Raw genomic sequence first — 27,346 nt, 5'->3', positions numbered from 1 at the left:
GGTTTTTGTTGGTTTTTCTAACTGTTTAATGACCTATTTTGCTTACTTTTTCTGACTCTTTTGCTGAATCTTTTTCTGACTATTTATCTTTTATCTCTTTTATGACTCATGTTTTAATTTTATTTCTGACTTTTTTGTGGTGCTTTTTGTGATTATTTTTCTAACTCTCTGTTTTGCTCTTATTCTGATTTTGTATTCTTTTTCTAATTTATCTCCTAACTCTTTGCATCTGTTTTCCTAATTATTTTTTATGGCTCTTTTTTACCTTTCTTCTTGGCTCTTTTTCTACCCCTTTTTACAACTCTTTCTCAGACCCTTGTCTGACCATTTTTCTTGTTTTTTCTTGGACTCTCTTACTGGCGCTTGTCTGATTCTTTTTTCCTAATTCCGTTCCTTGCTGTTTACAACTGTTTTTCTGACTCCTTTTCTGTCGCTTCTTCTGCCTTTTTCCTGTCCTTTTAATTGATTATATTCTGACTCTTTCATTACTGTTTTCCCATTATCTTTTTCTGACTCCTTTTCTGATTTTTTCTTTGAATCTTTTTCTGAATCTTTTTCTAACTCTTTCTGAATCTTTAAAGAATCATGTTCTAATTCATCGCCTGACTTTTTGACCGTTTTTCCAAGTCTTTTTGATCCTGTATCTGACTTTTTTCTAACTCATTCCTGACTTTTTTACTGACTAGTTTCTAGTTTTTAATCCGATTCTTGCCTGACTCGTTTTTGGACTCTTTTTCTGACCTTTTTACTTACCTTTTTTCTGACTCTTCTTCGATTCTTTTTTTGACAGTTTTTTGATTTTATTTTTGACTATATTTGCTACTTTTGTCTGACTTTTTTCTGAATCTTTTTCAGTCTCTCTTACTGTCTTTTTCTGGCCTTATTCCTGACTGAGAGCCATGTGGGGAGGGGTTAATGGCTTAGCACCATCTGCAATAGAGAATAACGAAAAATTCTGATCTTAGCTTGGGAAAATGTCATCATAATTCGTCATCAAACCAACAAGGAACACCATCTAGATAGAACTTCAAGCCAAAATTGCAATTGCAAATTTGTTGTGAAAACTGCACTGACCAAGGGGTCGGTCACTCGGCACAGCCGTTTTTATGTTAGGCGAGTTGAAACGAACCGAGCTGTGCCGATGCTGTACCGAAAGTGCCGAACTGCAAGATTTGTTAAATTCGTTAAAATCTGATAGATCTGGCAACCGTGCGAGATGATTTTGACAACTGGCAGTGCTCCCATTTCATATGTAAAATTGAACCGGAGGTGTGTAAAGCCCTATAAATGTTATTTTTATAAGGCTTTAGAGGTGTGCCGTTTGATATCTCTGCAGTGCCGGGGCACTATGTGCTGAGTGTCCGACCCCTTGGCACTGACCAACGTTTCAGCCACAAAGCTTTGTCATCATGAACATCAACAAAGGGAGTCAATGTGATCATTTTCAAAAAAAGATAAAGCCAACAGCGTCGTTATTATTATCCAACATTTAATCTTTATTTTAACTCGATTCCACATTGGCTTACTTACTTCCTGGCGTTAAACGGTAAACGGGCATAATCTTACAGATAAAAGGGGTAAAAGAGAGCAATTCTAGCATTCATCGTAACATAACTGTTCACCCAACCGAAACAATCTGTCACAAGGAAGCGGTGTGCAGAGAGGGGGGGGGGAGGGCTAGTCTTTTCTGTTTTTTTTTTGTTTTCTCTTTTAACCCGTTGAATTATATTTTCGTTTTTTTTTGTTTTGTTTTTTGAATTCTTCACACTTTTCTTTTGTTTTCTTCAGAATTTCGTTCCATCCCGAGTTAGACTGACTGACAGCGTAGCTAAACTGTCAACACAACTCCGGGACCGGGTGCGTGCGTGCGTGCGTACGTGGCTGGCTGGGTGAAGGCTCACTTTCCAAACGAATTGATTTGATTTCGAAACGGACGGCAACCACAATAATATAGGGAAGAAAAAAATGCTTTCTTATTTACAATGGTCATTGCTTACGAACTAGAAACTTTCGTTTGTTTTTTCTTTTTCTTCTTTTGCTTTTGCGTTTACGAGCGAACGAACGAACGAACGGTACGAACTCCTCGCTGAGTGACGAGTGAGTGAGCAATGAGCTGGGAACGCAGTACTATTCTGGGTAGATATTTTAAGTCTTCTTATATGCGATTGGAATGCGTGGATGGATGCATGGATTTGACAGAGCTGCTGACGCTTCGACGGATTCGAGGATAAATTAGGATTGTGAAGTTATGGGAGTTGAGGATCAGGAGCAAGGGGGGGGGGAGGTTCAGCATTAAATTAAACCTTAATACGATACAAAAAAAATTGTAGATGGCTTTGTTTCGCAGACTACAAAACTAGACAAAACACAAAACTCTAGCTACAATGACGGCGCAGAGAGAGAGGGGACTTAGACTGAGAGGGGAGTGCGCGGATGCGAATAACGAGGGGAACCGAGCGGGCTCAGTATTCGATGTTGTGACCCCTCAGGAAGGCGTCGATCTGTCCGCTGGAATGGCCCTGCGGCTGGACGAAGTAGTACTGCTGCTGGGGCTGCGGGACGCGCTGGATCTGCGGGGTGGATGCCTGGAAGCGATGCTGCGGGACTTGGGACTTCTTGGCGGCTTCCAGCCGGTCGGCACGCAGCTGGTTCTGTTGCAGTTCGAGCTGCTGAGCGAACAGCTGCTGGCTGTTGATGAACTGCAGTTCGTTCTGCTGCTTCTGGTAGATCTGCTGGGGGATTTGAACCTGAGCGGGGGCGGGTTGGGGCTGCGGCTGGGACTGCTGCTGGCGGTACAGCGGGCTTTGCTGCTGGAGGTGCTGCAGGCTGACCAGCTGCGGGGCGGGCTGGTGGTGATGCTGGATGGGGTGCTGAACGAACGGCTGAATGCGGTGGTTCAGCTGGAAGTCACCGTCGCTTTGCGGCAGTTGCTGGTAGAGAGCCGTGTCGTAGTGGCCGGTTTGCGGGTCGTACACCAGCTGCGTTTGGTAGATCGGGTTGTTGGTGACCTGTTTGGCCGTGGAGGACGAAACCGGTTTCGATGGGGTGGTCGATGGGATCTTGCTGTCCTGCTGGAACTTCTTGAACTCGGCGTCGAAGTCTAGCGGCTGTCGTGTTCCGCCGAGGATGCCACTGTTCTTGGTGGTTGAGAAGAAGCCGCTCACCGGGGTGGTTGTATCCGGACGGTAGGTCGTTGGTGGAGGTTGAGTTTGAAGGGTGTTCTGAGGCTGTAGCCGGTAGACCGTCTTGGGGGTGATGTTCACCGGAATGGATTGGGTTGGCGTGTGGTAGACGGTGTTCGGAGTTGTGCTCACGACCTGAACTCGTGGACGCTGCGTCACGGTTTGCTGATGTTGTTGGTTGGTGAATGGACGAGCAGCTGGACGAACGCGTTGACCGATTTGGACTTCCTCCTCGGATTCTTCCTGATTGTTGTAGCCGTTGTTGTAGGTGTTCTGGAAGACGGTGGTGGTTGGACGAGGAGTCGTGTGAGCTGGACGCGTTGGAATCGGTCGTGGAGCGGATGGTCTTCTGGGGTAATTCTGAGGAACGTTCTCGTTGGACTCTTCTTCAGACTTTTCCTCCTCTTCTTCGCTACCTTCAGGGTTATTTGGATCGCAAGGATTTCCCGACACGTAGGTAAACTCACGTTTGTTACCGTCCGGATCGATATAACCGTACTTTCCACGGACGACACAATCCGTGCCACGGGTTTCCTCCTTGAACGACCCGTCAGCAGCTTCATAACCGAAGGTAAATGAACCGTCATCGTTGACTTTGTTGTAATTGCGAATGGTTTGCACCGGTGGGGGGCGTGCTTCTTGAACCTTATGGCGAGGAGCCACCGGAGCGGCCGTGGTGACCTTCACTGCCGGTCGGTAGGTATCGGCACGTGCCCGCGGAGCGGGTGTACCGTACTGACCGTTGTAGTCGTCCTCGCTGGCTACCAAAACCAGCTGGCGAGGATCTTCGTCATCTTCGCGGGCTTGCGCCCGATAGTACTGGATCGCTTGCTGAGCCCGGTTGTCCTGCACATCCTCCGCGCTGTCCACCAGCTCGCCACTGTTCTCCTGCTGCAACACCCGCGGACGTACCCGTAGTCTACGAGGCTGCTGGGCCTCCGCCAAACATGCCAGCAGGACGGCTAAGCCGGCCACCAGCAACCACTGAAAGAAACAGGGAAACAAAAAACGAAACTGATTAGGCCGATTGTTTTGAAAAATTTGAAAAAAAATTAAATTGTCTTTTAAAGTTATTGTTTAGCGATTGAAATCATAAGTGCGGTGAAAGTAGCCAATTTATTGTCCCAACTAATAATAATACCGCATTGTCAACCCTACCTTCCCGGCAGCAGGAAAAAACGATTGTTTACACTCATTACAATGGAATTGTCATCGCAGGCTAGGCTACTAGATTGATTGAATGCACTCTTCAGCGCGTCGCGCGCTAAATTGTGAATGATTTGCAAAATTAGAGGTAACAGCAAATGTTAGCTTCATCATCATCATCATCATCATCATCACAGTTGGCCGAGCAGGGACAGTATTGTTGTGTTTACTGTCAGTCAGGTAGGAGCAGCTTTCACACGTCATCGTAATCGGTGGTTCGATTGGTTGTTGTGTGTGGTTTCTTCATAAATTATTCATATCTCACATTAGTTGCAAAGGGAACATAACAGAGTGTCGATTATTTAGCGAGAATAAAATTCCCTGACTTTTCAAGCTTTCCAGGCATATTTAAAAAAAATCCGATTAAATCCACCTATTGATGAAAGGAACCTTTGTTATATCATTTTATTTGTCATTTGTGTTAGAAATCGACACACACACACACACACACACACACACACACACACACACACACACACACACACACACACACACACACACACACACACACACACACACACACAGACATTGCTCAGTTCGTCGAAACCTCAATCTAGAATGCGACAGAAAGACGGAGAAAAATAGCAAAATAACAATGTTTCCGACAACAGTGGGCGACGCAAAAATGGCAAAAAAGTGACAAAAAAGAACAAAAAATGCCGAAACAACGACAAGATGCGATGGAAAGATGACAAAAAGGCAAAGAGAACATTAAAAAAAGACGCTAAATCCGTAAAAAAGAGACAAAAAATCGCCAAAAAAAGCCAAAAAGAAACGTCAAAAACGACAAAAATACGATACGAAAAATGGCAAAAGGATCATGGAAAGACTCCAGAAGTATGACTGTGAGAAAAAAACAATAAGAAGATAACAAACGACGGAAAAGCATAAAATAGGGACGAAAAGGTGGCGAAAGGTCTATAAATATGAGAAACAAATAGCCGAAAAGTCGAGAAAAAAAACGAAAGATGACAGAAATACGATGAATAGATAGAGAAAAACGAAAAGGAAAATAGCGACTTGTTATACATAGGTGGGTGACAAAAAAGACTGCAGATGGCAAAATCGTGGACACCCTTTAATTTCCTTTTTCTTATAATTCGTATAATTTCGAATCAGTTTTGTACAATTTGTAAACAATAAAATACGATACGTTAAAATACGATGGCAAGCAGACAAAAGATCATAAGATAAGATATGATATGGATATAGCAATAAGACGACGAATAATGTCAAAAAAAACGACGAAAAAGCTGCAAACAGACGGCAAACAGAGTCGAAGAGACAGTGAAAAAACGACGGAAAAATAATGACGAGTAGTCGAACGGATTATGAAAAAGAGGAAAAACGACTACAATATAACGGAAATAACATGAAAATATGACGAAAATACGACAATAAGATGCAATAATACAGACAAACAAGACGACATGAAACGAATAAATCGCCTGAAAAACGTAAAAAGGTGACAAAACATGCAAAAAGCCCGATGAAAAAATAACGAAAGACAACATTTTTGACATCAGAGGACGATGGAAAGGCGGCAACACGCGAGCAAAAGACAATGAAATAATAACAAAAATATGTTCGGACAGAAACAAAAAACGACAAAAACAGTCGAAAAATGCCAAAAACAGACAGCAAAAAAAACGACGAAAATACGATTAAACGATGGCAAAAAGACTCCTAAAAGATATGACAAAACATGACGAAAAGACAACAATAAGCTGACGGAGAACGACGAAAGAACAACTAAAAGGCAAGCTTTCTTTCACTGCCTCTTCGTCGTCTTTTTTTTAGTCTCTGCCTGAAAAAATAAGAGGAGAATAATTATGAAAATATAGAAATAACATGCAAACGCGATAAACAAAAAAATGCCATAAAAAGAACAGAAAAAAAACAAAAAAAAACGACATAAACCGACAAAATAGACGTTTGAAAAGCGTCAAAAATGTCACAAAACATACAAAAAGACAATGAAGAGATGACGAAAATGACGAAGATGACGATGAAGAAATGAGAGACAAGTAGCCGTACAGACGATGTAAAAAAGGCGAAAGATGCCAAAAATATGATGAAAAGATGAGAAAAAAAAACGCCGAATAAACAACAAAAGGGTAACAAATTTTTAAATCGGTAGGCGATAAAGAGACGCTAAAAAGAAGATAAAACAGTGACAAGAAATGCTAAAAAAGACTATAAATGGCGGCAAAAATACGCCATCAAGGGGCAACCATGTTCGAGTCTGACTGCATTTTCTTTTATTTTTGTACCTTTTGGAGGTCAGTTTCGTTGCCTTTCTGCATCATTTTTTCATTTCTGTGTCAGTTATATTACTTTTTTTAATTCTGGGTGCTGTTACTGTTCTATTTTCATAATTGTCCTATCTTTGTGTTACTTGTAGTATTATTTTGTAACATTGAATTATTTTTTTATCATCTCTAAGTTATATTTGTACCATTTTTCGTTTCAGTCCTCTTCATTATTATTATTTGCGATTATTTGGTTATCATCTACTGTTTTTGTTGTTTTATTTTGTATCATTTTAAAATGATTTTTTTATAATTTTTGTATCATTTTGGAGCAATTTGTCATCTCTGTGTTTGTTTTTTTTTTGCTTTCGTCGTTCGATTTTTCTGATTCCTTCTTTGACTGGCCTTTTTCCTGATCATTTTTCTTTCCCTTTTTTGAACTTTTTGTTTTTCTTTTTTCGTCGTTCTCTCTGACCTTCTTCTCTATTTTAACTCTGATTCATTTTTGACTCCTTTCTGCCTGTTTTCTAATCCCCCTGTGACTCTTTTTCTTATTCTTTTAGGACTCTTTATATTAACTCTATCCTATTGATGCTTTTCTGGCCCCTTTTTAACCTCTTTTTCTGATAATTTTGTTTCTTACTCTTTTTCTAACTCTTATGTGCCTTTTTCTTTGACTCTTTTACCACTACAAAATGCGACAAAAGTTCAAAAATCAACAAGAGATTAAAAATCGTCAAAAATACAGCAAAAGGATGAAAGAAAGATGGTAAAATAAGGCGAAAAGACAGCAAAAAAAGACGTAAAGGTGACAAAAAGGCAAAAAGACAATAAAAGCAGAGAAAAATCGACAAAAGGATGACAAAAAGACAACAAAGGCTACAAAAATTGGACAGAAATATTACAAAAAAAGACAAGAAAAGTCATCAAAAACATGTCAAAATACGTGTAAATACATCCAAAAAGGGTCAAAAAAGAAGAAAGACGTCAAAAAAGAATAAAAAGACATCAAAAAAGCGACAAAACAGCAACAAAAATATGACGAAAAGACAACAAAAAACGGCTAAAAACGATAAAAAATTATATTTTAAATTAAAATTATTAATCACAAAGAGACGGTTAAAATACAACAAAAAGACGCTTAAAAGCCTATCAAAAGACGATAAAAAGATGACAAACAGAAGACGAAGAACGACAAAAAGGCAGCAAAAAAAATGATAAGAAGATGGTAGAACGGAAACGAAAGACGACAAAAAAATTACGAAAAGACGTAAAAAAAAGTTAGGCCATTACAAATATTTAAAAAAGTTTTTGTCCCTCCGGTGTTGGGCCACTGAAGGGGGCGAAAAAAAAACAAAGAGAATTTTTTAATCGAGCAAAAAAATATGGATTTTAGGCATTTTTATTTAAAGTTTAAACGTGAAAACCAAATCTATTCTTGCTTTTAATAAATACGTTCTTATTTTTCATGCTAAAATCTACGAACAAAACGACAAAAACGAAAGAAAATTATTTTGGCCGATTTTCGGAAATTCCGTCGTTTGAATTTCCATTTCTATTTCGTACTAGAAGCGTTAACTCAACTCGTACACTCATTTTTCGAGTTTTTCAGGCTGTAGAGCCCACAGACAATTGATTTTATAAAAAAAAATAACTCATATCCTACAAATTATTTTTTTGCCCCCGATTTTTCAAGCCAATTTCCAAGGGAAGGGGGGGGGTGACAAAAACTTTGAAAATGATTTGCAGTGGCCTTACTAAAAGAAGACAAAAAGCCTATAAAAAGATGACGAAAAGACCTAAAAACTAGATAACAAGACGATAAGAAGGCAATAAAAAGACGACAAAAAGATGGCAACCAGACGAGACAGGACAACACGTCAAAAAAGATACAATGACACAAATAAAATAAAAAGTCGATGAAAAAATGACAAAAGGACGATGGAAAGGTAACCATACGATGATAAAAATAGAAAGAAAAACGATAAAAATACAACAAAAACATGACAAAAAGATTGCTAAAAGATGACAAAGACGCTACAAAAAGTTTATAAAAAGTGACGAAAGAACAACAACAAGACTATAAAAATACGATGAGGGATGACAACACGACTAAAAATGACGAAAATACGATAAAAAAGCAAAACAATATAAGCGGAAAAAGGAAGCAAACACGACAAAAAGGAGACAGAAAATGAGAAAAAGACTGGAAAGTTAGCAAAGTGGTTAAAAAAAGGCGAGAAAAAATCGCCAAAAAGATAACAAAAAGACGGCGGGCAGATTACAAAGAGACGACAAGAAACCGTTAAAAGTCGATAGTAAACGACAAAAAGTTGTCAAATGAAAACTCCAAAAAAGTACTCTAAAGACGGTAGAAATATGTTAAAAATTGCGATGAAACGGCAAAACATTTAAGATAAAACGTAAAAAGCAAATGAAAAATGAAAGAAACAAGAAAAAAATGAAACAAAACTACAAAACAAAAAAGCAAATCCGTAACATAAAAGAATCAAGAGTAAATAGAAAATAAAATTGACAATAAAAATACAAAAAGACGATGAAAAGATGACATCAAATCGCTAAATAGGCGAAAAACAGACGACAAAAGAACTTCTTAAAATTCACAAAGAGATGAGAAAAACGGCGACAAAATGCTAAAAAGAAGACAAAAGGACAACTGAAAAACGGTAAAAAGATGACAAAACGAAAAAAGACAACTAACAGATGACAAAAAGACGATCAAAAAGCGAGAAAAGACGACAAAAAGACATCAGCAGCCGAAAAAAAGTTGACGAAAGACTACAAAAAGACGACAAATTGGCCGAAGGGCAAACAGAAAAGGCAAATGAAGGCAAGTGAAAGAACACCAGACAAAAATGAGAAAACAACGTAAATGAATAATATGAAAAGAAAAAATAGAAAGCAATTTTGATTTGCTACTTTGATAAACATAATTAAGTAAAAACCAAGATAAGATTCATAGAGCAACAAGGAAACTAAATAAAAAATACTAAAGAAAAGACTCTTATGATGGCATTTAAGATTAAAATTGGTCATGAAAACCACCATAAAACTACAATAAAACTGACATTGTTGCTTGGGAGGGAACTAAGAAATAATAAAAATAACGAAAGAAAAGATGATTTATCCATAAGAAAAGAAAACCAAAAGTAGCGAGCAAATAAAAAATAATAATAAATTCCAAATCTATTGTGGTATATAAATGTTCTGGTTTTCTATGCAAAAACCTGCTAAAAAGAAGACAAAATCGAAAGAATTTTTTATTCTCGAAAGAAAATTCATAAAATTCTTAGATGCAACACCCCTACTATAATCTAGGAAAATAGTGTCCAATTCGTGTGCTTTAGAGAAAGCTAGCTAACAGGTATAGGTACTGAACTGAAGACGTGGCACGTGACCCAGTGTGCTCGAGTCATTATCACAGCTGGCCGATCAGAGACAATATTGTTGGAGGAAAGCACACGACGATTACACACACGTCATCGTAAGGCGGCTCGATTGGTTGTTGTGGAGTTTCTTCATAAATTATTCATATCTCACATTAGCTGCGAAAGGAAATGTAATTCACATTCACTGGGGTTGGCTGGTAGTGACGACGATGCCGAAGCCATTTCCCATCCGGTCGGAACCGAGAAAGGGAAAGGTAAAGCGAGAAATGACATGTGACGATTAGTCTAATCGTCATCATCGTAGGTGGCGGTGACAAAAGTGGCCCGATCGTTTAGGAAGACTTTTGAGGGGTTTGCTCCGTTGATTTGTCTAATGCGTGCTAATAAGATTAAGTGATTTTCTCGCTCTGAAGCGATGGATTTTATATGTCCAACTCCAATTGATTAATGATGTCTTTCCAAAAAGATGAAATTAGGATTAACAAAATTTAACATTTAACAAGAAACCGGCCATTTGGCCGGTGTTCGAAGTGCTTCGTTGCTCTTGAACGACAATAATAATTGACAGTTTACGTTTGTGGCAAAAAATCGCTCAACACAGCGGATCCACAGGGTGTCCTTCAACGGGCCACATTAAGCAACGGTACGCGGTGACACTCATCAGAGTGATCGGACCGGACCCCAAGCAAACCGGCGGTGGTGGTGATTTCCTTTTACGGCAACCCGCGACCCATGAAAGTGAGCAGATCGCCCGGTCGTTTAGTGAGTAATTGAAACCTTGAAAATCATAGGTTAAAGTCTCAATTTCCATTTGGAATCAGATCTCTGCTATGCTAGCAACAATTCGCTAATGGATTGTATCATAAGTTCGCCGGCCGACTCCGGTCGATTCGACCGACGAACCGGCTGCGGTAGCACCTGTGGGCGTTCCGAATTAACCTCAATCCATCGGCTCGATGGGATGAGTTTAAATCTAAAAATACATCACCGTAGAAGTAAAACTTCGCTTCGACTGTGCAAAATCAAATTGTGTTCGACACCCGAATCGAAACTAACTATTATGCAACAACAGCTGAGGAGGTTTATTAGGTTATTCAATTCGGTTCCAATTGTATTCGACACCTCGAATCATCCTATTTTCGTTCCACTGACTCGACTGACTGATAATTCAATCAGATTCAATCCGCAGTCAAGAAAGCATGGTTTGCTAAGCTTCAAGTTACATCATAACCAACAAACATGACCGAATCTCCAAGGAACAATTACCATTTAGAGTCTGCTTCTGTCAATCGTACGTACCACTAGCACCGCACTTGTTACCGATATAATTTTGCGACTCAATTTCGCTTTATTCAAGAAGCAATCCTGCAAACCGATGAAACCTCGGTTACAATCAATCCGCATTGTTCGCGGATTGTGCGGGAAATCATTTCCATACCGTGCGCGCGGATGAAACCGACTCCCGACTGCTGGTTTCTGGGGGATACTTGACGAAAAGTTAACGACAGTTGACAGTGATGGCGATGACGGTGACGATAATTGTTGCGATGGCGACGTGTATCACATCTTAATGCATTCTGGTGCGACGGGGCTTCGGTATCATCAAGCAAGGGCCACTAGCTAGCTGCCAGCAGCTAGCGTGCTTTCCTAACCTCTTCACAGTGCACAGTTGGACAAAATTGATGTAAAAGAGGAGTTGGATTGTACGAGGTATCAAAGTAATAAAAAAATATCAACTTTTACACAAACTATAACTCTTTTTTCGTTTCTTTCAGTACTTCTGTCGTTATTAGTTTTAGTAAATGCGAAGAATAATACAAGCAATTTAATTTAGAAATATTGATAAAAATAGTTCTGAAACCTCTCCAACCTATCTCTCTAATACTTAACGAGAATTAACTCATTTGAAACAGAAAAGTATAACAATTTAGAGATCAGCTTCCATCACACTACCATCTATAGGACAGCACGTAGCAGGCGGTATCGAAAAAGAGTCGATTTTCTGTCAAAAAGGACCAACCAACTTTCTGATTGGCTGATCGCACGCTTGCAGCTTTAGAAACAAAAGTTCACCACGGAGCAGCACCAAAGTGTTGCCGGAAACCAAAGCAAACCATGAAACTATCCAAACTATTATTGGATATTGATATAAACCAACTAAAACTCAATTATAAAGCGTCGATTTGCTAAAGATTAGCGATGGGCAAACGGCTCACGAGCCGTTCAAATGAACCGGTTCACAAAAAAGAACGTTCAAACGAACGGCTCTTGAAAAAGAACCACGGTTCGGTTCCTCAAACGCACCCGAAGGCGACACGAAGTTTGGTTCGGGAATCGTTATTTACCGAACCGTCAACCTGCCGAACAACGAACTGTGCGCCAAGAGCCGCTCATTTGAATCGGTTCGCAGTAGCAAATGAACGGTTCGGAGCCGCTCACACAAAAGAGCCGTTTTGCCCACCTCTCAGGATTCAGGAGCAGGAGAAACTATCGGAGAAGTGGATGGAAGGTGTAGTTTGTTCCATCTACAAAAAGGGCAATCGGCAAGATTACGCTGGTCAACGCCGCCTAGAAGGTGCTCTCTCAGATACCGGGCGGGATTTAAAAAGACCCGTACTACTACGGATCAAAACCTCCAGAAATGTCGGGAGCACAACGTGCCCACGCATCATATTTTCGTGGATTTCAGAGCAGCATATGATACAATCGAGCGCGAACAGCTATGGTAATAAACTGACGTGGCTGCTCAAAGCTACCCTGGAGCGAGTGGTGGGCAACGTGTGCATTTCGGAAGCACTCTCTAGTCCTCTCGAATCGCGCAGAGTTGCGGAAAGCAGATGGACTGTCCTGTATGTTATTCAATATCGCTATTGCAATAGGTGTGATCTGGCGAGTGAACATTGGAACATTGGACGAACGATCTTCAGCAAGAATAGCCAATTTCTAGCCTTCACAGACGCTCTCGACATCGTTATCTAAAAGCCTTGAGACCGTGAAGACAATCTACGCCAGATTACAGACAGAAGCTAGGATAGGAGATTTCGGTTACAAATCAATGCGTCGACAACCAAATATATGGCAGGAAGAGACTCTAGCAGTCCTCTACGGCCTTAAGACATTAACTTTGCTTACGGAAGACTTACGTTCACTAGCCGTATTTGAACGAAAGGTATTGCAGACCATTTTTAGCGGAGTACAAACGGAAAGTAGAGAGTGGCGGAGGCGTATCAATCACGAGCTACAGTCATTGCTTGGAAAGATTCACATCGTAGACCTGGGGAAAGTTGGAAGACTACGGTGGGCCGGCAACGTCGCAAGGATCCCAGACGACTATGCAGTGAAATCCGTTCTGTTCAAGAACCCCACCGGCACCAGCACCAAGAATAGGGGCGTCAAACGTGCTAGATGGCTCGACCAGGTTGAAGCCGACTTGCGTGTGTCGAGACGCGCCACGAATTAGCGACGAGTGGCCCAGGACTGAGTACAATGGAGAGGAATTCTTGATACGGTAAGAGCCACCCCGGCTCTCGGCTGCTAAAGTAAATAAGTAATTTCTCTAGAAACTATTGAACTTTGTTCTCACCATTGCTGGTTTCAGTTATTTTCAAACTTATAATTCTCATTTTTAGAAATAACACAATATTTTGGTTACACGATATTTGTGTCTTTCTGAAATTTTTTTCTGGCTACTTTTCCAAATTTTTCCAAACACTTTCTCTTATTGCTTTTAGCATCTTGATATCCACTTATACAGGTTATTTTGAGTTATTTTAGTACTTCATATGAGGGAGTTATACTGGTCGGTGCACAGTATTTTCTCGTACATTCGAAATAAAGGTTTGGTACTTTTGGCAAAGTTGTAGTAAATATCAATACAAGCAACTTTGTCGAAGACACTATACTTGTATCTCTTCATGGAGATGATCTATGAAGCGTTATTCGTGGACAAACCCTTTAAAACAGTTTTTAAACCCTGACTTATTCTGGTCAACTTTTACGTGTTCATAGTGTTCTAGAAAGTTGTTTATCTTGCTAAAATCAACGTTTTTGTAGAACGTTATTATAAGTGATTTTCTGTAAATTCGGAGATTTTAAGCATTTTTGATGAAAAATAGTACTACTTTGAGCTTAAATATTTCCCAAGGTGGCAAATGGTGGCAGACCAAACAACTCCTACTTAAAAGTACAATAAAAAACCAATAAAAAAGATCAAGTGTCAATTGACTGTATCTGTTTGTATCCTCAAAAGTTATAGTTGTTTTAAAAATCCTTCACAGTCATGTTTATCGAACAATTAAAATGTACTTCGGATGCAATAAACGCCATTTTGTTTATGTTGACAATCTCTTTCTAACAAGTTGAGTTACCAGCCATTTTTTCGCCTATTTTCGAGTAGGAAATAAATGTAGACTGAAAATTATTTGACGCAATTAATAACAGAAAAGCTTCCAAATAACTAACTTAAGTCTATTTTGTTCATTACCTTCGATTGGTATCTTTTCAAAAGATCCCACTCATAATAGGCTAGTACCAAATGGCAGAAACACAAATGGTCGAATACGAAGGGTCGAAATCCAAATGGCCGAATTTCAACAACAGTCACAGAAGACCGAATTTTCTCGGAATGACTTTTTAGTCTATTTAATTTGAAAACACGAATTGACAAGCAGTTAACAATTAACTTTACTCAAACAAAAAATAAAATAAGCAACACATCTTTTTGTTGTACTTTTAAGTACGAGTTGTTTGATCCACCATCATTTGCCACCTTGGGAAATATTTAAGCTCAAAGAAGTACTATTTTTCATCAAAAATGCTCAATATCTCCGAAACTTCAAAAATCACGTATAATAATGTTCTACAAAAACGTTGATTTTAGCAAGATAAACAACTTTTTAGAACAAAAGTTGACCAGAATAACTCAAGGTTTAAAAACTGTTTTGAAGGGTCTGTCCATGAATAATATTCATAGACATAGACAATTTCCATGAAGAGATACAAGTATGGTGTCTTTGACAAAGTTGTTTGTATTGATATTTACTACAACTTTGCCGAACGTACTAAACCTGTATCTCGAATATACGAGAAAATAAATTTCGTATCTCACCTTTAAGGGAATTAATCACCCAAAGATTTCTCTCGCAAGAAGGGGCTTGTTATACCAAGAAATGTTCCTAAGGACACTATATGCGAAAAACTTCACGTTTCGGCGCTATATCAAACGATCACGTATTTCGCTGTTTGGACCCCTGTGCGGTGGTGTAATTGGATAACGCCCTCGACGCGAGATTGAGAGTCGTGGGTTCAAGTCCCACCTGGACAATCAATTATATTTGAAGGTTACCATATAACTTTTCCAGTTCTTCCAATGTTCGTTTTTCACAAATTTTCACAAATTTACTCCCTCATATGAACTACTTACTCTAACTATTTGTCTTACTTTTTTCCTAATTGTCTTTCTGGTTACTTTCTGGCTCTCTTTTTCCAGACTCTTTTTCTGATTCTTCATCAATTCTGTTCTGATTCTTTTTCTGATTCTTTTTCAGACCTTGTCTGCTTTTTTCTAACCTCTTTCTGTTTGTTTTCTGCTAAAAATGTTTGTCATACTTAAGGCTCTTTGTCTGACCCTCTTTTCAACCCATTTCCGACCCTATTTCGTATTCGTATTTTTTTCTTTTTTAAAAAACCTTTTTTCCTAATTCTTTTTCTGACTATTCTCTGATTCTATTTTCAATTTTTTTCTGACTTTCTGACCCTGTTCGACTTATTTTATACTATTTCCTGACATGTTCTTACTCTTTCAAGAATCTATTTTTCACTCTTTGTCTGACTCTTTTTCAGACTCATCTTCTAACTCCTTTCCGTACTCTTTTCCTGGCCCTTTCCTGAAACTGTTTCTGACTTTTTTACTCGTTTTCTGATTCTTCCTATAACTCTATAATAATTCTATAATACTATCTCTTTTGCCTTTGTTTATGACCATTTTCTAACGCTTATTCTTTTTTTCCTAAAGCCGGATAGATAAACTCTTTTTCTAACAAATTTTCTGCCCCTTGTTTGAATCTTTACTGATGCTTTTTCTTACTCTTTTACCCACTCTTTTTCAGCTTGTTGTCTAACAACTTTTAAGATATTTTAATACAATATTTCGAACCTTCTCTCTGACCTCCTATGTGACTCTTTATTCGACCATTTTATGACCCCACTTTGATTCTTTTCTGAACCTTTTTCTGATTCGTTTTCTGACTCTTTTTCTTAACCTTTTCTGGTCCCTTTCGGTCACTTTTCTGATATTTTCAATAACTTCTGACATTTTCTAACTCTTTTTCTGACTTTCTCTCGGACTTTTTATGCGACTCTATTACTTATCTTTTTCCGATCCTTTGCTGACCACTTTCATACTCTTTTTCTGATCCTTTTCCTACCACATTCTGACTCTTTTTTGGCGATTCTTTGCTTTCGCTTTCTCTGACCCTTTCTCTAACTCTTTCTGAGTCTTTTTCTGACTCTTTTAAGATTCTTTGACAGGCCTTTTTCTGGCCCATTTCCGACCTTTTTTCATACTCTTTTTCTAATTTTATCTGTCCTTTTTTCTCACTAATTTTAAAATGTTTATTTTTTTTGAACGTTTTCTGACTCTTATTTCGACTTTTTTTGTGTCTTTCTGATGTCTATATCTAGCTACTTTGTTTACGCCCATCCAGTTAACTCCTGGGTACGATGCTAACCTAACAAACCAGTCATAACCGACTAATAACTGACTGCGAAGTCTGTCGATAAAGAAGGGTCAAGTTCTGAAGGACGTTTATACCCATGGCTTTGCTTGTTGACTTTCAGGGCATCAACTTAGTCTAGCTTTAATATAGGAACAAATAATTCGTTACCTATTGGAAGGGAAGACCTTGTCGCTTTATTTCTAATGTCGAGGAATTTGCAAATGTATAAACTTGCCGTCGGGGCTCTGGGAAGCAAAATTGTGCTTATATGTGATTGGTGGATGCGTTGAATTATTGACAGTGGTAGATATTTATGCTTAATTCAATAATCATTTGATCAAATTTCTAGTACATTTGTTATATCCATCAATGCTTGGAATTTTTTTTTTGATCGATTGATACAAATCACTCTAAATTCCATTGAAAAATTACTGAGTTCTAAGCGTGCAAAAGTACGATTCGTTACGTGTTCATTTTTCGTACTTCTAAAATGCACCTCAATATAGAAAACAAAAACGTAATTCTATGTTAAAATATGTCGAAGCAGGGGTGACATTGCGATTCTCGTTTCGAGTGATTTTGGTTCGTTTCGCTTATTCGTTAACGGTGTTCGAAACGAACCAAAATCACTCGGAACGAGAATCGCAATGTGACCCCAGGTTATTTAGCAACGGAGCCTCCAACGAACGGAAAACGGGATTTGTAGTATTGGGCAGAATGCAAGATCGCATGATAAACTGAAAGACGATCAACAAGAGGATGTATCCGTTGACGGTAAAAGGTCATTTTTTCAATTACGAATAGCGATGTAGCAGAAGAAGACGGGAGAAAGAGAAGTTACCGTCTTGAGCCCGGATTTTGAAGTCCAATCTGTCGAGAAATTGGAAAGCTGAAGACTGATAAAGCTCCCACCAGAACTCCTCAAATAGAGTAGGGACCCAATAGTAATGGCACTTCAATGGATAATTTCAAGGATTTGAAAGGAGATGAAATTGTCGGAAGAACTACCACGGCATTATGCGGTGAACGCTGCCTTCAAGGTGCTCTCCCAGATTTTGTATTTCCTCAATATGAAGAGATTTTGTAGGACAGTACCAGGTGGGCTTTGTAGGGCCACTTGCTGCTACGAATCAAATTTTTACTCTCCGACAATTTGTTTAGAAATGTCGAGTGTACATCGCAACAACACATCATTTTTTTCATGATTTTAAGGCAGCGTATGATATAGTCGACATCAGGAACAGCTCTGACAGACAACTAGCATAAGGTTCGAAGATTAGGATCAAAAGATATAAAATACAGGTCAAGATTTGGCTTTGCGCTGCCATAAAGAAAGGCATAGCAAAAATTGCTAATTTTATTTCATCAAACATCAGATCGATTGTATGCCAATAGAATCCAATGATTAACTTTCACATCACATCTTTCTCCCTCGTTTTTGACTACTGTGCAACAAAACTAATTACTCCACGTCACTATCAGTGTAAGAAGGATAAGAGGATCCAAAATCCTCTTGTGTGCACAAGCACAAGCACAAGTAGCAGCTAGTAGAGCGAATGCGTTGCATAATTGTGCCCACAACGTGTTGTTGTTGTTGTTGTTATTTTGAGTGCACAATATGGACATGAAAGAGAGTTCGTGTGTGGCTCCAGCTCCAGGCTCCTGGCCGCAGGCTGCAGGCTTCCCTGCCAGGTTTGCGAAATGAAGTAATTAATAACAGCCAGTAGTGGCTGCTTTGTGCAGTCAAAGACTCCCAGTGGGGGGGGGGGCTGCAGCGGCTGATGGTAATTTACGACCTCAATCGTTGTCGAGTCATCGAAGGAAATTGCAACTGCCGTCGTCCCCGTTGCCGTTGCCGTTGCCGTGGTTACACTATTCCGGCGGAGATAGTGCGCGCGTGAAATGATTGTAAATCTGACTAATGATTCGATGCTTTTCTAAAACAGTCTGAAGTGTGTGCAGTTTGTGACGGCGATAATGGTAGAACATACGGAATCGTTCGTAATTATGACAGCAATTGGGTCTAATTGTCGGTTTTAGAGTAGTCAAGATGTGAGAAAGCAGGAATTATGGTAGTGGAACAGCAATTAAGGCTTTGCACCTGTCACTGAAGATCTACGGATCCATTAAAAAACCGGAATAAATTTAGAGAAGGTCCATACTAAGATGGGCTGTGGAGCTCAAGCCGCGATAAATCATCCCAAACCCGCCCGGAACAGGCGGAACCCCTAACGAGCAATTCATTTCACACCTTCAGCCACCATGCGAACGGCAGTAAGTATTAATTCGACTCCCATTGTTTAGCAAATGAATGAATGAATGAATGAATGAATACACAAAGGCCTGGCTCCTCTGTCTTACGCCGATAAACACACTTATCAGGGAGGTGCAATCTTCCCTCGGTCGGCCGGTCTGTCTCTCCCCGTTACGTTGTTGGAAACCATTCATATATGTATCTTGAGACTTGGGCCGCCGCCACCGGGCGATCTAGGCGATTGCATCAGCGAGATAACGACGATGCACACACGCAGCTGGGACCCCCGCAGATTGCACTTAGGTGGAGGGGGAGCATAAAACCATTAAGCAGGAAATTAGCTGACCGAAAGCCAGCCGCGTGTGATCGCTTCCTGCTTAGTTAGTTTATGTTTTTTAGTTTTTTATTATTCTATTTCTTTCAATCCTGCCCTACCAGATGGGTTGTGATTTACGACTTATTGAAGAACCTCACGTGCTCCTCAAGGATGCTTCGGTTCCGGCGGGGAAAAACGTGAAAAAAGAAACATTCAGTTTGTCCATCAACGAGAAGGATTAGATGGGTTATTGGTGTGAGGATTCACACTATTGGGAATATTGGGTTTTAGTACGGTAGACAGAAGTCGAAATTAGATACTATCTTACTATATTAGATAATTACTTTCGAAGTTTATTATATTGAAGTTATCGATGACGTGTAACACAATTAGTAGCAATTCTATTTGGACACGCGTTCATCACCACAAATTTAACATTTCAAAGATCTAATCAGGAGAAAGTTCTTCATGATTTAACAAAACAGCTACATTTGGAAATTTCATTACGATTCGTAAAGAAAATTTTTATCTCTTCATAAAAGAGATCTAAATCGTCCTAAAAAGGACGGTTTGGAACCTTTAGAATGAAGCCACGTATGTGACTCGAAAGCTGCCTGCCGATGTGTCACCTACCAAAGCCGCTGACCGAATGACGATGCGCAGCAAAAGGCAAGCAGAAGCAATGTTTCAAATAAAACCTTTCCTGCCGATGCACAGTGGGCACAATCGATCGAAAAAACGGAACTTTTTGTAGCCGCTGTTTTTATGGGGTGAAAAGTAACTTTTCTTATGTAATTCACGAGAAATCGATTGGTGATGGTCTCAACGGGCGGAAATGACGAGAAGTAGCCAATTTTGCCCCATTTACCCCTACTTTTTAATAGTTTTAAAAGAATCATGTACAAACTCTCTCCAATTTGAGATTCTATGGTGAGAAAAGAACAAGAACGTTCGGAAATAGGTATATGAACAATTTTATTGCAACATAACATAATCTAGAAGTCTGTTTTGCCCCATTTTCCTCCAGGTTTTTGTACTACAGGCAAAATACCAATTCGATACTTTTACCAGAGATTTTCAAGAAGGCATGCCTGTTGTGCAAGTTGAAACAGTCAGGATATCGAATGACGATCAAGTTTTTCATAAAAATGTCGTGTAAGGGAATGTTTTGCCTTGTTTTATTCTGCAACTTGCACTGAAATATGAGAAAGTATTAAGCATAAGCATAAGCATAAAATATGAGAAAGTATTGATGGAAAACGAGCAACTGTAAAAGTGTTCCGGTTTCGTTCAAATTTGGTGTGTTTGTTCCTAATCGAAAAATTTTACATCCATATTTTTTATAAGACGACTAGTGTGTCCCTTTCTGAGTTAGGATTGTCACAAAAATCGTGGGATTACATGCTAGGGAGCACCATGGGATTGACTTTCAAGCAACGTTTGGAGAAGACTTAGAATGAAATGCCTCAGGATATCGTGCGTGCCAGCTGTAAGTCTTTTTCATGGCTGAATTTCACTATTAATTTTATTCACGACTGATACGTATTTCACCTACGACATGCAGGCTTCAACAGTGTCTGTTTTCGTGTTTGCATGGCGTAGGCGAAATACGTATCAGTCGTGAATAAAATTAATAGTGAAATTCAATCGTGAAAAAGTTTTTCTTTAATTTCAATCTTCGTAGTTAACAAAGACTTTTTGAGCGTCTTTAGACAAAAAAGTTAGTTTTCGATTTTATAACACTGAGTCTAGCTGCACCGCCGATATTCGAACATACCTACGAACAAAACAGCAACAAATAGATGAGAAAAGACGCCAAAACAACAACAACAACAACAACAAAACAAACAAAAACACGACAAAAAACGACGAAAACGGCGTTAAAAAGGCTACAAAACATGAAAAAAGACATCGGAAAAATGACGAATACATGACAGAAAGTCGACAAAATGACAACGAAAAGATGCTAAAACAACAACAGCAAAACATATGACAAGAATGGCAAAAAGCCGTCGAAAAAACCAACAAAAACAGAAAACAAGACAAAAAATGACAGCAAATCGTTTGAAAAGAGTTAAAGAAGCTACACAAAATAACATTTCGGTTGTCTTGACAGCAAGCTCCAGATAACACAAGATCGTAATAGAAAGTCCACATTAGGTCGTAGGCATGTCATAATGATTAGAGTATGTCAAAGCGAAGTGTACAATAATTTGTTTTGCGGTCGTGCGAGGCTCTGCTAGCAAAAGATCGTGATAAAATGTTAGGTGATTACAATCTTCCACACTTGCGATGGGATTATGACGACAAAATGAATTGCTTTTTGCCGATGAATGCGTCTGTTGAGTTCGAGTTGACATTAGTTCAATCTTTATTAATATCGGTTTTACAACAGTAAAATTATTGTGTTAACGACAATGGCAGATTACGCGACTTGGTTTTTACCAGCAGTACAGCCTGCGTAGAAATTTTTGAACCGCCGATACCGTTGCTGAGGATAGACCGACATCATAAGCCGATTGATTGCTGAGCACATTTATGAGGAAGAACAAGTTGAACAGTTTGATTTTCGCCATTATGATATGTTCTTGGTGAATTGGTCCTTGGGGGCTTATTCAGCAAATAGATTGGAACCAATTATTGGCGATTGGTTCAGTTGATGATGCAGTTACATGCTTCTACTCTATCGAATATTTCGAGCAAATGTACCACTCAGAAAAGGCAAAAGGAAATTTCACAACAACCAACCGTGTTGGAACATGCAGCTTCGGAATCTTCGTAACCGTCTTCGAAAAGCCAGGAAACGTTACTTCAAGTGCAGGAGTGAGTCTCGAAAAATTGAAATGTGTGAAATTGAGGCTCAATTCAACTCTTTGAACGCTTCAAGTTTTCGTGATTACATTCATCGTATAGAATAGAAAATAATGTAAGAGCGGATCCAACGTCATTCTGGACCTACGTTAAGGACCAACAAGCAGTGAAAGGGGTACCTCGAAACAAGCGCTACCAGGGATTAAATGCCACATCGCCGCAGGAATCAGCCAATATGTTCTCGGCTTTCTTTTAAAGTGTGTCAAATAATAACTCACCACGTTTGTCTGAAACGTACCTGAGCAGCATTCCGCATTACGACGTGAACGTGCTTCCGATGAATTTCTCGCCCCACGAATTCCTATTGAAGCTGCAATCCATCGATAGATCAAAAGGACCCGGCTCCGATCAACTACATCTCCTCTTTGTGAAACAGTGTGCTAATGCTCTCGCTTATCCTGTAAGTATACTGTTCAACCGTTCAGTTGGCAAGAGGCACTTCCCGATTTATAAATCGGGTTCGTTTAATGAAGTAGAGAACTACCGTGGGATCTCCATTCTTAGCTGTCTGCCAAAGGCCCTTGAAAGTATGGTGCATGATTCGCTCTACCAATCTGTCAAGTCCATAATATTTGCAGAACAACACGGCTGAAATGAAAAACCGTTCGACTACTACAAACTTGCTAAGCTATGTATCGACTATTGTGGATAAAATCGAAAACCAACAACAAATCGACGCTGTATATGTTGATTTTGCCAAGGCGTTTGACAAGGTTCCACACACTCTGGCGGTTGAGAAGTTCTGGAGCATGGGACTACCTGACAGAATTGATTCTGTCATACCTGACAGGGCGTAGCTCAACGGTGAAAGTTGGCGGGGCTCTACTCCGTTCCAGATTCAGTCCGGAGTTCCTCAAGGCAGTGTCTTGGGACCTTTGCTGTTCATTCTTTTCATCAACGATCTTTGCGGAAAATTGAAATCCCCGAAACTGTTATGCGCTGATGACCTCAAATTTTACCGTGTAATCACGGCACTAACACTAACTGCTGTGCGCTTCAAATGGTCATTGACACTCTCATTAAATGGGATGAAAGCTAACGTGCGCCGTTTGTTTTTAATTACATTATGGAAACAACAAGCTTAGAACGTAAAGGCGTCGTGAAGGACTTGGGGATTCTCATCGACAGCAAACTGAAATTTGTGGAACATATCTCTGCCGTAACGGCTAAGGCATATGCAATGTTAGGTTTTCTGAGAAGGAACACCAATTTCTTTGTTGATGTTTATAGCCTCAGAACACTTTACTGCTCGCTCGTACGCAGTGTTCTCGAATATGGAGTGCAAGTTTGGGCACCATATCACGCTGTTCACGTCAACAGACTCGAACGAGTACAAAAGCAGTTCATCCGATACGCTTTGCGGAATCTGAATTAGAGAGACCGAACAAACCTGCCACCATATGAATACCGGTGTATAGCTGATCAACCTTCCGACGCTGGAAAGTAGACGAATACTCCTCCAACATATGATAATATTCGACGTGTTAGCAGATCGCATTGACTGTCCAGCTATTCTTGAGAAACTACGATTCAACGCACCGTCACGAGTGATGCGCCAATCTGAGTTCTTTCGACGATTCACTCACCGCACGGCCTACCAAAATCCAGAACGGCGAAAAATTAAACTTTTCCCTTGCTACCTGTGTTATTGTCGTATTAACTGGACAAGAAAATATAATAAACTCTTCAATTGTTGCGTGGTCCTTAAAAGAACCGATTGTTTGATTATCATAACTCCAGCTTGCAATAAACTTGCACTTGCACTTAACGTAATTTTCTTTTCGGTAAATTAAAGTACTGATAACCGCAAACCAGGCACGACTTGTTGTAACGAACCAACGGGAAAGCCACAGCAGCTATGCGATCGACGCAGCCGTTCGTGTATAGTCATGAGTCACGATGAAATACCAGTCCAGGTGGCCAGCTGCAAGCGACGAGGGATAATTCTGGTCTTTTTGTTGTCGTGACTCTCGCTTGCCCTTGATGCTTTTTTCTTTGTCGCGTCTAGACATGCCAGCAAGATGTTGGCAGTAGCTCAGCTAGCGTTAGAATAATGCTGTTCGCCGGCTTACCTCGTTTTATGTAGCAGAGTACGCGACAAGAATTGGCCACACCTATTTTTCATGGTCCTTCATTCTATCATCTACGTTAAATAAAATGGAGCATTTAAATTTCAGTCTGAACAAAAGAGCAAAGTTACCAGTGAGCCGTTCGCCTTTTGCTGCCAAAGAAAAATTGCGCTACGTATTATTACTGTAGCATTGGTGATAGATAAGTTCCAAGTTTCCTAGGTTTCATCAATTACCGAAAACCGTTCTTTTAAGAGTGAAGAAATTCTTATATGAAGATGCAAAAGATGTCACTAAAACTGCTAATACTAATACTGCTTATAAGCAGGGTTGCCAAATGCACAGATTATTCTGTGTTTAACAGATATTTGAAAGAAATCGCCTGTACAGAATCTGTATACATAGAATACAGATTTTCGCCAAATTACACAGATTAAACAGATTTTTGAGCTTTTACATGAGAGTGAAAGAGACGGAAATAATCAGCAAAATGACTCTCTATCTCTTTCACTCTCATTGTTTTGCATTGAACAGATTTTTGAAAATTAAACAATGTTTACATTTTTACACTCGAACAACAAACAATCATGGATGTTTCCATAGTAACTCCGTCAGGGCGAACTCGACACTCCTGCAATGAATGTCAAAAGATTGTGCCCAATATCCGCCATTATCGCTCGTGGAAAGCTGGATTAGCGCTCAAAATCTTTCATTTTTCGTGACGCTCGCATTTTTCGATTTTTTGAAATGACGCCCTATATCAAAACTTGCCGTGAGACGTAGTCTTACGTCAATACATTCATTCGCTTACAAATGACAATAAAATGCCAAAAAAAAACAAAGCAAAACCGACAAAATCACGGTTAAAGGATGTCAGAAAAACAACAAAAAAGACGACAAAAGTGGGTAAAAGGCCACAGAAAAAACAGTCGCCAAAAACAGATGTCAAACACCATGAACAGACGATGGAAATAACATAAAAATAAGATAAGGGCGGCGATAGGGCGCCAAAACAACGAGAAAAACCCGATTTAATCCACCTAGTGGTGAAAGGAACCTTTGTTATACGGTCTTACTTGGTATTTGAGATAGAAATCGATACGTTTTCGGAACATAATTCATCTATTGGTTAACGTTGCGTAATGCGTTGGTTTACATAAAATTTTTGAAAATTGAATAAGTTTACAAATTTTGAACAAAATAGGAACACTTTTAAATTTTGATAGATCCTATTTTCATGTAATTGCTGAGTAAGGATAAGTAAGTTGTTATTAATTTGAGTAAGTGCAAATAAAAGTAAGTTGTAAGAGGAAATCTTATTCTTTAACATATACATTGCCTAGTAAAGGTCTAGTTTATAGGTTTTTGAACTATGCATAATTTCCTGTAATGCCATTCTATTTGATTCACATCAATAGAGTTTACTTGAATAATTTTAATCAATTTTTATTAACCTTCGGTTACTCACGCTGTTGTATTTTGTACAACACGTGTAGGGTTTTCAACGCCATATTGTTATAAAGTTACAAATCGTTGTTTAACTAACGAATATTCTTCAATAAACTTATTCTGAGCAAAATGTCAGAATTATTCAATGCATTGATACTTTAAATTGATAGGAAACAAGATTAGCATAAACCGACATCACAGAAACGAAGCAAGTAGCATGTGAGGTGTACCGCAATTGACCCCAACTGGAATGTTCTCTCGTTTCTTCATATGGAAAAATGGTGTCTGTATGCAGCAAAACTACCAGCAAATGTAAAATGTTTAAGATGTATCCGTCTGTTGGTAATCGAGTAATTCGGGGTCAAAATCAGGTTATTTTTTACAATTAAAGTTCTACAATTCCTAAACAAGCAAACATAGAGGTATACTAAATTCAGCAAAGTTGTGTATTTTTATTATTTGTACAACTTTGTAATACATGAAAAAGTCATACAACAATTACAAGAAGAGTGAGAATAGAAAAACTGATTTTACAAATTCATATACAATAAATAAAATTTTTCTACCTGCACTGAAGAGATAGAAGGTTACTGTTTTCTGCAAAATTTCTTGTAATAATATGCTCTAAAAGTTTGCAGAACACATCAATGTGTTGTATTGAAACTGAAGGAAAATAATTTTTTTATTTTACTTTTAGGGGGATTAATCACAATTCAAATTCTACCAGACGATAGAGCTTTCAATTTTAAGAAACTCTTCCAAAGGTTTGCTAAACTTAAAACCAAGTTTTCCTAGTCAAAACGCGCGAGTGTTCGAGGGTTAATATCTTTTGACCGGTAAAACCAATTCTTAGGTAATTTTGCATATATATTCGTAGTGTGAAAACCTCTCGTTTGATATTAAAATAATTGAAATTAGGTAAATTATCTTGGTTAAAATCATTATAAATTATTGTTAATTTTGGTGTGGTATATTCGATTGCTCATAACTTTCAAATTAAACGTCCAATCAGAAAACCATTCAATAGTGATCTATCCGGCTATATTACCTGCCAAATGAAACTAATAGCGCGTAAATCGGTTTGGCCATCTCTGAGAAACAGGCGTTCATCTGTACCTAGTCAAAACAGGTTTTTCAAGGCTAACTTTTAAACTGCTTGTCCGTTTCCAATAAAACTTTAGTAATAGTAAGAGCTTTCGTTTGGTACTAATATCGTTAAAATTGGTTGCGTGGTTCCGGAGAAAACCGTGTCACGTAGTTTTTACATTTTTGCTTATAACTTTCAAACTAAAAGTCAGACCACGAAACCATTTAATAGTGATATACTAGGCAATAATACCTTTCAAACAAAAGTAATAGCGGTCGAATCGGTTGAGCCATCTCCGAGTAACAGGCGATAGAAAATTCGGAGCGAACACACATACACACATACACACATACACACATACATACACATACACACACACAGACATTGCTCAAATCGTCGAACCCTATCGATTGGTATATGTGACTTGGCCCTCCGGGCCTCGGATCCATTTCGTGTTTTTCGACCAATTTTTAAACCTTTGTTATAGTATAACAAAGGTAAAAACACGGCATAAAACGACAAAAAGACGCTTAA

General features: G+C 39.0%; 1 protein-coding gene across 1 annotated transcript in view; it reads right to left on the bottom strand.

The window, feature by feature from the left end:
* Positions 1-2,462: 2,462 nt before the first annotated feature.
* The window catches only part of LOC128732598 (PAX-interacting protein 1-like), a 65,685-nt gene continuing 40,801 nt past the window's right edge, over positions 2,463-27,346 (bottom strand). The window contains exon 2 of the mRNA XM_053825876.1: positions 2,463-4,166. Coding sequence (XP_053681851.1) covers positions 2,463-4,166 — 1,704 coding nt within the window. The remainder of the gene's footprint in view (positions 4,167-27,346) is intronic.

This window comes from Sabethes cyaneus, chromosome 1 (genome assembly GCF_943734655.1).
Source record: "Sabethes cyaneus chromosome 1, idSabCyanKW18_F2, whole genome shotgun sequence".
In the NCBI taxonomy this organism is placed as follows: Eukaryota; Metazoa; Arthropoda; class Insecta; order Diptera; family Culicidae; genus Sabethes; species Sabethes cyaneus.
The sequence above is the reverse complement of the archived record's forward strand: the minus strand, read 5'-3'. Positions and strand labels throughout refer to the sequence as shown.